The 15,738-nt window shown below is 51.3% G+C and overlaps 1 protein-coding gene across 1 annotated transcript in view; it reads left to right on the top strand.

Moving 5' to 3' along the window:
• The window catches only part of LOC143923374 (uncharacterized), a 79,457-nt gene that overhangs the window by 40,808 nt on the left and 22,911 nt on the right, over positions 1–15,738 (top strand). The window contains exon 2 of the mRNA XM_077447001.1: positions 7,255–7,384. Within this exon, the coding sequence (XP_077303127.1) occupies positions 7,255–7,384 (130 nt within the window). The remainder of the gene's footprint in view (positions 1–7,254; positions 7,385–15,738) is intronic.

The raw sequence follows: 15,738 nt of genomic DNA, 5'->3' as shown, positions 1-15,738 counted from the left end.
GAGGAAGATAGGCGAACGGGCTGGTTATATACCCCACCGGGCTCCTCCCATAATTCCAGGCCACCATACTGGCCTTTCTATATATACTGATCATTTCTTTGTCAGTGGGCAAACATAAAATTTAGCAGGGGGTCAAATAATTGTATCCCTCACTATATATACTAGACTGACTGTATGTATGTGTGTGTATATGTGTATATGTATATGTGTGTATATATATATATATATATATATATATATGTGTGTGTGTGTGTAAGAAGGCCAGTATGGTGGTATGTAATTATGGGAGGAGTCTGGAGGGTATATAACCAGACCACCCACAATGGTCTGTGTCGGTTCCAGTGCGCGGTAATGCATGTCAGTGGGCCGACTCTTCTCAGCTCACCTCGTGTTCGTCAGTCCATGCATTCAATTGCAGGTGCACACCAGGTTCTTCGTTCATGCTCTTCGTCGGCAGTTCCCACTCAGGGTCGCAGGTAGTATCTGAACCAGTCAGATCCGACATACGAGCCTCTCAGTCGCATCTACGGAGGATTCTGGGTCAGACTGACACTGGTTGAGATCCATTAGGTAGGGGATAACTTCCTGGGATTGGAGAGAGGTGTTTGCAGAGTGGAGGTATGTCCACCAGGGAAAGGGCCCCTGTGCATTGCACAGATGATTGTCTGAGGGGATATGTTTGCTCTGCAAAGATCGGTTATGGGCGGATGTATGCTCATTGTCTCTTTTGTGTCTGATCAGCACATGTTGAGATTCACAGTGTGCACCTCCAAATAACATTCCATCTACAAGGAAGGGTTGCATAATCCAGGTATGCATTGTTCTCTGGAACAATGCATAATTAGTGGAATTGTAGTCATCGTTAGTGATGGACGAACTTCCGACGGGACGTTTTGCGAACGCGGCCGATAGTTCGCGAAAGGGAAAGTTCGCGGCGGGCCCCACTGACTTCAATGGGAGGGGAACTTCGCAAACCTTTAGGTCAAATTTGCAGCCACAAAATAATTATTAGCTGGGCAAACATAGTCCCACCACATGGCCAATGACATAATACATGTATGAGGTGAATTTGGGATCGATAACTACAAGCATTCTTTTTTTATATGGGAAATTGTTCTGACAATTCAGGACTGTGGAGCACATGAAGGCAATGGAGGAGACGGAAGGTCCAGGTAGGCAAAGAAGAGGGTGCAGGAGATGATCACCAGCAGCGTGACATACAGCAATGACACCTGCACCGTGATAGAGTCATCTGACAACAGCACCATGATAGAGAGCACTGACATCAGCAGCGTGACATAAAGCACTGACATCAGCACCGTGATATACAGCACTGACAGCAGCACCGTGATAGAGAGCACTGACATCAGAAGCGTGACATTAAGCACTCACACCAGCACCGTGATATACAGCACTGACAGCAGCACCGTAAGCAGCCCCAGGAGGAAGTCAGCACAGCACAGGGATGGTGTGATCCCCTCATAATAAGAACCCCCAGGAGGAAGTCAGCACAGCACAGGGATGGTGTGATCCCCTCATAATAAGAACCCCCAGGAGAAAGTCAGCACAGGGATGGTGTGATCCCCTCATAATAAGCAGGCCCAGGAGTAAATCAGCACAGGACAGGGATGGTGTGATCCCCTCATAAGAACCCCCAGGAGGAAGTCAGCACAGCACAGGGATGGTGTGATCCCCTCATAATAAGCAGGCCCAGGAGAAACTCAGCACAGCACAGGGATGGTGTGATCCCCTCAAAAGCAGCCCCAGTAGAAATATGACACCGCTCAACCTCTTCAAAGAGGAGGGTAGGGGCATATAGTACGGTGTGCTTTTTTGGGACAAGGAAGTGAGCCAAATGAAGAAAGAAGGTCTGTGTGCTTGATTAAAAAAAATTGTTTATAGACATATACACGGTCTACTGGTCACATGTGTTGAATTCCTCCGAGATCCATGCCTCATTCATTTTTAGAAATGTGAGGTAGTTAACACTGTCGTGAGCTAGGCGAGTACGCTTATCGGTCACGATCCCCCCCCCCCTGCTGCGCTGAACGTCCTTTCGGACAGGACACTGGATGAGGGGCAAGCCAACAGTTCGATTGCAAATTGGGCAAGCTCTGGCCAGAGGTCAAGCCTGCCCACCCAGTAGTCCAGGGGTTCATCACTCCTCAGAGCGTCCACATCGGCTGTTAACCCGATGTAGTCGGACACCTGACGGTCTAGGCGTTCCCTGATGCTGGATCCGGATGAAACCTGTCGATGGGTCGGCTGAAAGAATGACCTCATATCCGAAGTCACCAACACATCTTCAAACCGGCCTCTTCTTGCAGGCGCTGTCGGATTGGTATCCGCAACTCCTTCTCTGGGAGTGTGAATTGCTCCTCTGCCAGCGCTCGCAAAAGCAGAATGCAACATTTCTCGAAGCAAGGCCTGGAAATGCTGCATTCTGACAGCCCTCTGCGACGGCGGTAACATTTCCGCCATTTTGTGTTTGTACCAGCGGTCTAAGTACGTTGCCACCCAGTACTGGTCCTTGACCCTTATGCTTTTTATACGGGGGTCCCTATTAAAACACTGGAGTATGAAGGCCCCCATTTGCACTAAAGTGGAAGCGGTGTGGTGGCCTGGCTCCTGCTCATCATCCAGGATAATGTCGTCCTCTTCATTCTCCTCTCCCCATCCACACACAACAGGGATCCCAGAAAGGTTTAAAGCATGCTCTTCTTGCTCCGCCTCATCCGCCCCGGCACCATCCTCCTCTGACTCCTCATCAGACTCCTGTTGTTGACTTGTCTCAGAGTAGCCCCCCCTGGGAATTCATCCAGCATTGCGACTTCCTCATCTTCCCGCTCCTGCTCCTCCACAGCTTGATCAATGACACGACGCAATGCACGCTCCATAAAGAAGGCATAAAGTACCATGTCACTGATGGCGCCATGGCTGCGACTGACCAGTTTGGTGATCTCCTCAAGTGGCCGCAGAAGTCTGCATGCGTCGCGCATGAGCAGCCACTGGCGCGGTGAAAAAAACCCAGCTCCCCAGAACCGTTTCTTACGCAGAGTTCATACAGGTAGATGTTAACTGCACGTTTCTGCTGGAGCAGCCTATCAAGCATATAGAAGGTTGAGTTCCATCGCGTTGGGCAATCGCAAATAAGACGTCTGACCGGCAGATGGTGTCGCCGCTGAATGTCAGCAAGGCGAGCCATGGCCGTGTACGATCTTCTGAAATGGGCCAAGATTTTCCTTGCCTGCCGCAAGATGTCCTGGACCCCAGGGTATTTGACAAGGAATCGCTGCACGACCATGTTTAAGACGTGTGCCATGCATGGCACGTGCGTGATTTTGCCCTGTTTCAATGCGCTAAGCAGATTGGCACCATTGTCACACACCACTTTACCAACTGTCAAATTGAGCGGTGTTAGCCACTGATCTGCCTGTGAACGCAAAGCTGAAAGGAGTGCCGGGCCAGTGTGGCTCTTGGCTTCCAGGCACAACAGACGCAGCACAGCATGGCAACGTCTCACCTGGCATGTGGAATAGGTTCTGGGGAGCTTGGGCGGTGCAGCGGAAGAGACGCTAGCAGCGGAAAAGGAGGAGGCAGCTGAGGAGGAGAGGGAGGAGGATGGAGTAGGAGGAGGAGGAGGAGAAGAGTCAGGCCTGCATGCAATCCGTGGCGGTAAAACCAAATCTACGCGGGTGCCACGGGTTATATGCTTGGCGGCCGTCAGAAGGTTCACCCAGTGGGCAGTAAAAGTGATATACCTTCCCTGCCCGTGTTTGCTAGACCACGTGTCTGTGGTCAGGTGTATCTTGGCACCGACACTGTGTGCCAGAGATACATTCACTTGCCGCTGAACATGGCCATATACCTCTGGGATGCCCTTCTCTGAGAAATACTTCCTTCCTGGGACCTTCCATTGTGGAGTTCCAATGGCCACAAATTTGCGAAAGGCCTCCAAGTCCACCAGTTTATATGGCAGTAGTTGGCGGGCTATGAGTTCTGACAAGCCAGCCGTCAATCGTTGGGCAAGAGGGTTATCCGGCGTCATCATTTTTTTTTTTTTTTACGCTCAAACATTAGGCCCACGGAAGCCTGCCTTTTTGCAGAAAAATGTGAGCTTGGTGTGATGGAAGGTGGAGTGGAGGACAATTGTGAGGAGAGAGGAGAAGGAGAAGTAGAAGACGAGGCTGGATGGTGAGAGCCTGCAGTGTGGCTTTGTGTGTTCCGTTGCTCCCACTGGGCTCGGTGATGGCTGCCCATGTGCCTTCTTAAGGCGGTCGTCCCTAGGTGAGTGTTGGGCTTGCCGCGACGAATGCGTTGACTGCAAAGATTGCAGATGGCAGCGCTATTGTCAGCAGCGGACACGTTAAAAAAAGCCCACACTGCGGAGCCATGTGCCGGTGTCCTGGGAGCGCCAGATGTGACCGTACATGGTCGATGACTCGCTCCTGATACATTTGCAGTCTGCTTTGTCCCTCCTGTGCAATGTAAGTTAGTCCTGCTTCTCCTCCCTATCTGCTGGTCCATATCTCCCTCTGAACTCCCCTCCTCTTCCTCTCTTGTGGGCACCCACGTGACATCACTAGACACGTCATCATCAACGTCACCTTCCCCACCGCTATAAGTAGAGATCTCGGAGTAGGCAGCAACACTGGGGACCAACCTCCTCCTTGGGCTGATCTGGGTACTGTCGTCAGACTGCTGAGTAGCGGTTGTTGCTACCTCCTCTTCCTGATCCAATACCAAGAGTGGCTGCGCATCAGAAATGTCGTCTTGATATGGATCGGAAAATAATTCCTGTGACTCAAGCGGAAGGTATGTGGTGGTGGTGGTGTTGTTGGTGGTAGTGTCTTTGGGGGTGCACATAGCAGAGAGTGAAGAAGAGGGTGCAGATCGAGAGGATGAGGAGGGTGCAGAAGAGTAAGGCTGAGTGAGCCACTCAAACAAGTCTGGTGCGTCCTTTAAAGTAATTGAATGCACCTTCTGCAACTTCCCACTTTGGCTCAAGGCTGTTGCTCCTGCCCTACCCCTACCACCCCTGCGGAAGGGCCTGCCTTTTCCTCTGCCTGTCATTTTTTTAAATCACCCTGTGAAAAAACTCTTAGTCCCTATACCGATGAAGGACTGCTGCAGTATAGGGCAGCGGTCAGCAGTGGTGCACGTCAACCCTATCTATTGTGGACCAATACCAGTCCTTACAGAACGGCAGACTGTACCTCACTCAACCCTATGTACTGTAGCACCCTTCACCAAGTTACCAGTCCTTATAAGGACCTTTATGGACCAAGTAGGTTGTGTGTGACTGAATAGCAGACTGTACGTCAGTCCCTATACCAATGAAGGACTGCTGCAGTATAGGGCAGCGGTCAGCAGTGGTGCACGTCAACCCTATCTATTGTGGACCGATAGCGGTCCTTACAGAACAGCAGACTGTACCGCACTCAACCCTATGTACTGTAGCACCCTACACAGACCAAGTTTCCAGTCCTGATAAAGAGCTTTGTGGAACAAGTGAGTTGTGAATGATTAGCAGACTGCAGCAGAAGGGCAGCAGTCAAGTATAATATTCTTTCTATATTTGGAAGAAAGAATATTATACGTGTACAAGCCTATTACCGTACCACTGATACCAGTCCTGGAAAGAACCTTTGTGGAACTAATAGTAACAGCAAGTCTTTAAACTGACCCTCACTGCCTGACACACTGCTTCCTTCCTGTCCCTATACAAAGTGGCAAAAAAGAGGAGACTGGAACAATTACTGGTTACTGGAATAGCTCTTTTGTGGACCTGATAGTATCAGCTAATGATGATGATGATGACGACTAAACTGACTCTCCCTGTAGCACACACCGTCCTGTCCCTTTCTCTAAACTGACAAGACACTCAGGCTGCTGCAACAATCAGTAGCACAGCAAACCTATATACGCCTAACACCTATACCAGTCCTGAAAAGAACTTTTGTGTACCAAATAGCTAGTGATTTATCTCTCCCTACTCCACACAGCAAACTTTCCCTATAGTGACAGAAGAAAGAATGTAAAATGGCCGCCGGATCGGGTGTATTTATAGGTTAGGGGGAATGTCCAAGTGTCCATGTGCTGTAATGTCTCAATTGGCTGTCCTGTACCCCATGATGGATGTGTCATCAAGTCAAAGTTCTTTTTCATAGAAAAAACACGGAGGTCCACCGGGCGAACGGCGGCAATAGTCAGCCGATCGGTCGAATCGCGAACAGCCGAAATTCGCCGCGAAACGACCGCCGGGCGAACTGTTCGGCCATCACTAGTCATCGTTCATTGGTTATTGTATAAATTAATTCATACTGTATCGCGTCTTTATTTAGTCATGTCCTTATATGGTCATTCACAATCTGTGTTTTTCATTTCCTGTGAGGTCACAAACTGTGTAGGAGGGGTTAAGCTGTTGGACTCAAACCCTCCAGGGTGTGTGCTTCCTGTTTATGTGTTAATAAAAGGAGATGCATGGGTCAGGAGTGCAGAGATGCTGACTGACCATGCTGCGATGAGGACGTAAGAATGCTGGTGATGTCTCTTTAATGGGGAACCAGAGGGGAGTCATACGATCGAAAGGCTGCATTATACTATCATGGTGGAAGGGCGCTTATTGGCGCAAGAGTGTAGTGAAATATCCATGACACACCTACCTAGGTAGAGGGTGCTACATAACATTGACTATGGAACACCAAAAAGGTGGGCAGGAAAACCTAAGGCTGTGTTCACACGAATACAAATTGAATGTGGGTTTCCCCTGCATCCAATTCATATAACAGGAGATTGTGACTGGCTCTCTATGGAGCCGGTTCACACATCTCCACAGCAGCTCCGGTGCGAATTGCACAGGAGTCCTGTGCATTTTTTGGTCCATTTCAGGTCCAAATTCAGCCCAAAATTCGAGCTGAAATCAGACCAGAAATGATGAATGGAGATGCGCTGGACTCCTGCTGTGAGCCTCTGCGTGTTCTAGTGTGAACTCAGCCTTAATGTCCAGGGTGAGCAGGAACAGAGCCTGTAATTAGGGTTGGGACATCTCAATGCTAGGGTCCTCCAGAGATAAAGATATCTAGGAGTTGGCTCAGCCCACTAGACTTCATCTTTTTGTGGTGGGGTGGTTGATTAATTACCAGCACCTGTTAAGCTACAGAATCACATAATATGCTACACCTGTCAAGCTGAAGCTATATAGCTACATTTTTATCAGCACTTTTCTGCAATTCTGTTTTGTTCTTGTTCCAGGGAACTTTTTACCACTTGATACTGAAGTTGTCTGGCAGAATGATGGGTTTAGTGCCTCTGTAGAAAAGCTGCTGAATGCGGAGAGAGAGGACCGTTCTGCTGATTTTATCGTGCCCCTGTTTGTCTACAGGTAACACTTCAACTGTCTTCAATGTACAAAGTGACATATACAGTATATATATATCATTCAGATCTAGGACACTAACCTCACCCATGAAGACGAGCTCTCTCCGGGATCCACTTCATAGTCATTCTCTATGGTGCCCAACTGTCCATTCACATCAATGCAGCACAGCTGCAGTGCATTTTCAGAAAGGTGCAGGTCCTCATCCTTGACTAGTGTAGTCTAGATATCCCCAACCTTCTTTACTGTCCTTGGACCACACATACTACCCCAATCCCCTTTTCTTTTACCCCCATAAAATAATGAGACCACACAGGAGTTTGGAGTATAAAATTGGCCATAGCAGCCTTTTATTATTAACCAACTATTAAATATTTTCCAATTTTATCATATAACCTTTGTAACGACAACTTTTAAATACCAGTCTATTGGTCTCTGATGGTACCCCAAACTTAACACTTTCCACCACTACACTGCGGGACCTTTTTCACCATAACAGGCCTCCAGCCGAATGATCAGTTTGGAGACAACCCCCTTCCCGCAGTGCAACCATTACCGTAGTCCAGCAGACACCGTTCCACTGGAATAAACCAGAGGGGCACATACTACCGATGAGCCCCCCACCACTTCCATCACGTATGATTTTGCCACCATCAAAGACCAAAGACACCGCCACAGCCCGCAAGGGTGACCCCTTACCCTTAAGGGCCCCTCCACACCCGCAGGGCCCGCTGAATCTCCTCCTAAAGACCCAGCGCCCACCGGTCAATACCCCCAGCTGAGAGATGAATCCCTTCGTTGAAAACATACCCACATTAGGCTCCAACTCCATGTGTATAACAGCCCAAACCCCCGTACACGACACCACTCACCCACAACCTTTTACCACATACAGGCTTTATTATATTTTCCCACTGCTAATGCCCAAATCTTGTAGTCCGGGCAACAATGCCGGACCACCCATGAACCCGGCAGGGAAAAATTGAGCGGAGTGCCACCGTCCGACTTAACAGCCGAGCTTACCCCCCCCGATGAGACTGACCCCTAAACATCCTCTCCCACCCGGAGAACCAGAACGTCCAGGTGCCCGACCGAGCCAAGCTTAATGTTGCACCTCCGGTACCACCCTGTTCCACACCATCCCAGGGGTCCCCATCCAGTGGATACACACCGCCTCCTCCCGAGAAACACCCAGCCGCCTGCCATCTGATCCATCCTCCGCCCACCTGGCCCCCCAATAACCTAGGGATGCCTCAATAGCCAGACAAGGCGTATGCGCACTTCATCCGACAGGACAGAACAACAAACAAGGGTATCAACAAAGACACAGGGATGTCCCCACGACCAGACAAGGCGTATGTGCACTTCATCTGAAAGGACAGAACGACAAACAAAGGGGGTAGTACCAACAGACCTAGGGATGCCGCCATATCCAGACAAGGCGCATGCGCACTTCATCTGAAAGGACAGCACGACAAACAAAGGGGGTAGCACCAACAGACATAGGGATGCTGCCACAACCAGACCAGGCGTATGTGCACTGCATCTGAAAGGACAGAACGACAAACAAAGGGGGTAGCACCAACAGACATAGGGATGCCCCATAACCAGACCAGGCGTATGTGCACTGCATCTGAACGAGCGGTACGACAAACAAGGGTAGCACCAACAGACATAGGGATGCCCCTTACCTCCAGACAAGGCGTAAGTGCACTGCATCTGAAAGGACAGCACGACAAACAAATGTAGCACCCACAGACAAAGAGATGCCCCAATATCCAGACAAGGCAGATTTGCACTTCATCTGAAAGGACAGAATGTACAAAACCAGGATAACACCAACGTAGAACCCCATTCCACAACTAAAGCAGAGCCAACTCTTAGACAGCTACCTCCAACCCCGTACCACGCCCACTCCCAAATGTGTAACAATATGTAGGCAAACTCGAGTGCGGAAATACCTAGCTTCTCACCGTGCCACCCTCATTACCGCCACCTCATGTAGCCCCACCCCAGGCACCCCTGTGGTTGCCCATACAGTTCAACCCCCACCGCCCTAAGGCTTTTCCGATAACTACCACGACTGGACGTGGACACTCCGGCACCCCCCGTCGCGCAACTAGAATGGCCCACCCCCCCTACAAACTGCACACTCAAAGATTCCATCATCACCCCCCCAGGGCCAACCCGGGAACCAGGCAATGTCAACACCTGCACACTCATCCTTTCCCCTCCGGTCTGACCTAGACATACACAAACGGAACCACACTACCCTCCCCCGATAGCCACATCTAGAGCCGGAAAACCCCCCCCCCCTTCATGCCGCCTGCAGGGGCCCACCAACACCCCCCCCCCCACTCAAATGGCGCCAAAAGCTATGTACAACAGCTGCATAAAATTTTTTTTTTTTTTTTTTTTTTTTTTAAGTCAAGGAACACATGGAACCCCAATGGCCCCCATGTCCCAAAGAACGCAAAGCCAATGGCAACCAAGGGTCCGCATGCATATGACCCCTCCGAAGTCCTATAAACTCGTGTGGCTCCCAACCCTCCATCCGTGACGTCCATCTGACCCCCGAGAGCGGATGAACACAGCCAAACCATCCATTTGCCGCCCAACGGCGGACACCGCCCCCCCACACCTGCATGTGCACTGAAGGAAATACCCCACCCCACAGTCTGACCTCTGACCCAACCAACACAGCCCCCAGCAAGCCATACAAAACCATCCATTCACTCCTTACCCCATTGCAAGCCACCCGGCCGAACCACTCACCCCCCCCCCCCCCTGGGAACCCCCCCTGCTCTGCAGAAGGAGCTAGCTCCCGAACTCGGCCCACTAAAACCGAGACAGGAAAACCAACAGAGTATGGACACTCCCAGGAGGCGTGCAGCATCCATAACAGTGGTCAACTGCATGCAATGCCCAAACGAAAATGGTGCCGCAACCGCACCGCCATCTGTTAGGACGTGGGCATGCGGTAGGCAACCTGTACCGCACACAGGGTCACTCTGCCACCCACTCTTCAAGGTCCTACACGTCCCCCCCACAACTCCATAGCCGGGACCCTGCAAACCAATTAATATCAGCTTACTCCCCGGTCCCGCCCAACCCGATCGCCCCCGATACTCCTCCAACACGTGCGCCCAACAGTCCGGTCCCCGTTGTATGCCTTAGAAAACCTTATAAATCGGGCCTGGGCCTGCACCCCAGCAGCTGCCACTGCCAGCCGTCGGCAGAAATCCCCGCACGCGGACTGACGCGACCCGCAAAAGTAAAAACCCGCCCAGTAAAGACTGTAATAACCCCAAACAAACCCCGCTGACCCAACATCCCCGAATCTCAATCCCAACCACCTCCATTCGAGGATCCGGGGCAACCCAGATGCCCCCAGAAAATTAACATCTGCCCTCGAGCCCTCAGTCTACATAACCGCCACCCATGGCACCCCGAACCCACTTGCAAAGTGCCGTAACATAGACAGGAGAATCGCACCCCCCTTTCGAGGTCGGTATCCCCACGCCCAGAAAGGCATCCAATAGCGGATGACAGAAACAGGCCCCAACATACTCTAAACCACCCCCCCCACCGTGACTAACCCACGAAAACAGCTTGCACGGCATAGAGCAACCCCCCCGTCCAGACCCCCTTTCCTGTACCGGTCCCTTGCCCCAGCATCCCCGAAGAACAAGGCAAAAACTACCTCGACGTCAGGCGAAGCCCCGAATGTTCCTCTCCATAGCGCTAACCCACCTGTCAGCAACTGCAAGGAAGAATCAGACACCGAACCAGCTTAGGGGTCCCCCGCCACAGTAACCGAATCCCAGCTGGGAAACGAGAATGGGGGCATAAGACTAACCTCCCTCGATTCCTCTTCAGGGACCACCCCCATATGCGAACAAACCAAATTCCACCACATTAATTCCATTCTTTATTTATTTTTTTTTATTTTTTTTTTGTATTGAATAGCTTAACCGGGGCCCTCCCCCATGCCCCACCCTCTCCATTTTCTCAGAAAAAAACCCCCAGATTTGTTTCGGAGCAGACCGGAAATACTGCACCACAAACGGCACCCCCGCCAGGGAACACGGCAGCCCAAGAAACCTTCTACCCACCCAGAAGCCAACAGCCTACCGCCCCCCCAATCAGGGTACCTAGTTTGGAAAAGGCGGCATACTTCCCCTTCTCCCCACTGTCACCATCCCCCCTGTTCGCCAACTCCTCGACACAGGCCGGGACAGGGGATAAGAACCCCCACAGCAGATGCCCTCCCGCCCAGGACAGCCGTAACCCCCCAATCCACCGTAGCACCCATATAAACACCGAGGCGGGTGTCTCCCCAGCCCCCCACTCCCTTGCAGAAAAACTGCCGTGGGGGGCCCCACGTCTAAAACCCCAAGCGCCCACGTAGGCCGATATCCCGCCATCCCCCCAGAGAGATCGACGAACCACCCCCTTCCCGTTGAAAGGAAGTACCATACTGCAGCCCAGCAGACCCCCTCCGTAAACTAATGTGCCCCCCCCCCCCCAATGGCCGCAGTGTAACCGGCAAGAGCCGAGCAAGGTGCCCGTTGTCCCTGGACCGTGCGCTCGTCCCATAGCAAACGCCGGCAGCCAAGGCACAACGACCCGCAACCTCCAAGGTGCAGCAACAGAATAACTCCCCATACTCACCCCCACCGTGCTGGATCCGAATCCCCGCCCAGTCTACTCTCATCCCCCTGGCAACCCCTGGGTTTACCCACAGGGGCCCACAAACAGGTCCTACCAACCCCCCCAACACTGCGCAGTTTCCCCACTGTCCCAAAAGTGCCAGGCGAAAATGCCCGACGCCCCGGGGACAACCGTTGCATCCATACGTGCCCGCAGCCTAGCACCCCCAATTCCCCACTCCCAGCCACTGCCAAAGAGCATCAATAACTCGACGTGAGACAATGTACCATCGTACCAAGCTGACGGGTAGGGCCCCACAGCCGCTGCTCCTGCCACTCCAACGATGCGAGATCCCACGGCTGCTCCTCTTCCTGCAAACTGGACCGTCCCTCCCCCGACCTCACCTCATGAGCTGGGCCCATAGGTGGAAGCAGCCTCCCAGGTGCAGCATGCCTGGGGGCCGTAGATTCCCAGCTGCATAGCGGGCCTCTTCCGTTCGGTGGATCCGCCCACCGCAGCACAAGCCCCACGTGTGCCTATCTACAGGTGGGCCGCCCCGCCGTCCTCCCCCATGCTTCGCGTCCCACAGGCCCTGTGCGCAGGGAAAAACCAGCACCCACCCCGCTGGCCCACCCCCCTGGCTGGCACTGTTAAAAGGGGGGGGGACGCAATCTACCACCGGCCCGCGCCGCTGCCAGGGAACGGGCGCCATACGGCCCACCGCCCCACCCCCCGCTCCCCCAGTGACAAGGATTTTTTTTTTTTTTTTTTTTTTTTGTATTTTTTTTTTTTTTTTGTATTTTTTTTTTTTGTTCCTCATGGGGGCTAAACCCCCGTGTGCTACTAGCCTATGGGGTCACGGACCGGTAAAATAAGGGGGGGGGGGGAGGGGGGGCACCGAAGTGGCGCTGCTCGCCGCTGGGGGAGAGAAGCAGGGGCAAGAAATGCCTCGTGCACCGGCCGCCGAGCGCATAAATGAACCTCCCTCCGTGGCGCTGCCTCCTCCGCACGATTCCCACACCGCACCGCCGCCACTCAGTCCCCCCGCTCGTCGCTGCAGCCCGCCACCGCGCCGTGATCAAAGCGGCCTCCGTGTAGTTCAGACAGAGGAGCAGCCTGTAAAAAACGGCCTCCTTCTGTCTCTCTCACTGACTGTGCCCGGAAGTCCCCGCCTCCCCTTTAAATAAACTCTCCTCCCCCTCAGATTCCTTTATTGCTTAACTCCTCCCCCTTAAGACCTCTCACACTTTTTAACCCTTTGTTGTCTCCCTATTCCACATAGTCATGCCCGGCCCTGCACTATTTTGTTTCTCTTTTGTTCGTTCCGGGCCTCACTTGTCCTGCTACAGGATGATCTGGAAGTGTCCCGATCATGAGTGGTTTCTGTATACAAATTTTCAGCTTTAAAAAAATCAAAACGTCAACCTGCCCCAGTGCATCCTGCAATGCAGTGTAGGGACCTGTCAGCCTTATATCAGATGTCCTCCACTGGGGAACAACTTTAAAGGATAGATATTTGTAAAATAAAAAGTGGAACAATGATGTTGCCTCCAGGATTCATTCATTGGAACTTTTTAAGGCTCAACTGAATGTTCAGTATAGATGAGAAAAATACTGTACAGTATATTCCTGATGCACCAAACCAAAACATATATTTTAACAGTCTTATGCCGCGTACACGCAATCACACATTCCAACAACAAAATCCATCAGATTTTTTTCCGACGGATGTTGGCTCGCATACACACGGTTACACAAAGTTGGTTGGAAATTCCAAACCTCAAGAATGCGGTGACGTACAACACGTACGACAAGCTGAGAAAAATGAAGTTCAATAGCCAGTGCAGCTCTTCTGCTTGATTCCGAGCATGTGTGGAACTTTGTGCATCGGAATTGTGTACACACGATCAGAATTTCCAACAACGGACTTTGTTGTCAGAAAATTTTAGATCCAGCTCTCAAACTTTGTGTGTCGGAAATTCCAATGGAAAAAGTCAGATGGAGCCTTACACATGGTCGGAATTTCCGACAATGAGCTCCGATTGCACATTTTCCGTCCGAAAGTCTGACCGTGTGTACGGGGCATAACAGTTGGTTTTCTCTAGTCACTTGCTGACCACAATACATAAATATGCATTGTGGCTTTGAGTGGTTTACCAGGGTCATGACTGAAGCTATCAGCCATAACGCTGTTTTTTTTTTTTTCTCATAAAAGCAATCCATGTGGTTGATTAGCTGCTGGATCACTTTTACAAGCAACGGGAGGGGACACCCCCCCCCCCCCCGCCCCTCCTCCTGCTGCTCAACTGTGTTTTTCGGGCTTTCTGCTCTTACTGACGAGCCTGGGAAATGATCTGACGGTCTGCGCAGCTGGCCATAGAGGTGAACAGAGATCATCTTTGATCACCTCTAGGATCTAGAAGGACCTAAACAATATCATGATGTTACTTCTGGTCTAGGGCTGAAGTAAACTTTTTTTTTTATTTTTTTAGGCAAAGGATAATTTTTTTTTTTTTTTTTTTATCTTCTGCTTCTAAAGGTAGAGGAGAGATCTGGGGTTAAAGACCCCCGATCTCTCCATAAAGAGGACTTTCCTCCTTTATCAGAAAAACACTTTGACAAAGGAGGTAGATTCCTCTAAAGTGCATTACCCCCCCCCTGCCTCCCGCTATCCACCCTGAGACAGGCATCCCAGTGCAGAACACCGAATGTTGGTGAGACTTTTTGACAGCTGACAAACCCAGGCCCTGTAAGCTGGAAAGGAAAGATACACACCAATGCCGTAATGCCGTTCCACATTGACAGCTTTCTATTCCACAAGCTTCTATAATGCTGATAAATACTGACAGCCCTGTGGTGCTCCTGTCCAGTGTCTATGCTGACTATCAGGAATTTAATATGTGAGTGCCGGAGGAGCAGGACAGCGAGCGGTGCCTGACAACCACCACTCTGTGCTCAGACCCTAGAACTGAGTGTCTTTGATTGCTCAGTTCTCAGTGTAGAGCTCGCAGTAGACAGCTATAGCATCCATCTAGGTGAGTATGTACATTTATACACTTTTTTAACCACTTACTTACCAGTGCACTTATACCCCCTCCCTACCCAGGTCCGTTTTCAGCTTTGAGATGTGCACAGGTGAGGTTGCACTGATAGGCTGCACTGATGAGGCAGATAGGCTGCACTGATGAGGCAGCACTGGTGGGCACTCATCAGGAGGCACTGATGAGGCTGCACTAATAGGAGGTGCTAATGGGCAACACTGAAGGGCACTGATAGGCAGCACTGATTGGTGGCACTGATAGGCATTGGTAGGTGGCACTGATAGGCAGCACTGATTGGCAGCATTGATGGGCACTAATAGGTGGCACTGGTGGGCACTACTTAGCTGTACTGATGGGAATTAGTAGGTGGCACTGGTAGGTGGTAGTGGTGGGCATTGCTGAGCAGCAGTGGCTGTCAGTGTGCGCGACCAATGTCCCATTTACACAAGCCAGTAATCGTCTTATTTATTTTTTTCACTTCACGCTGTCAGCATGAGGGGGAAAAAAAAGCCAATTACCGGCTTCTGTTTACATCATGTGATCGGCTGTCATTGGCTGGCAGCTGATCACGTGATAAAAGGCTGGGATCGGCCCCTTACTCCGATCTGTGATTAGCTAATTCCCAAGGACTCCGTGATCACAGAACACATTGTCCGCATGCCACGG

The sequence above is a fragment of the Lithobates pipiens genome, unplaced genomic scaffold (assembly GCF_037356315.1).
Source record: "Lithobates pipiens isolate NorthernLeopardFrog02 unplaced genomic scaffold, aLitPip1_a1.2 Scaffold_22, whole genome shotgun sequence".
Taxonomy (NCBI): domain Eukaryota; kingdom Metazoa; phylum Chordata; class Amphibia; order Anura; family Ranidae; genus Lithobates; species Lithobates pipiens.
Note: the sequence above shows the minus strand (reverse complement) of the source record. Positions and strands in the feature narration are given on the sequence as shown.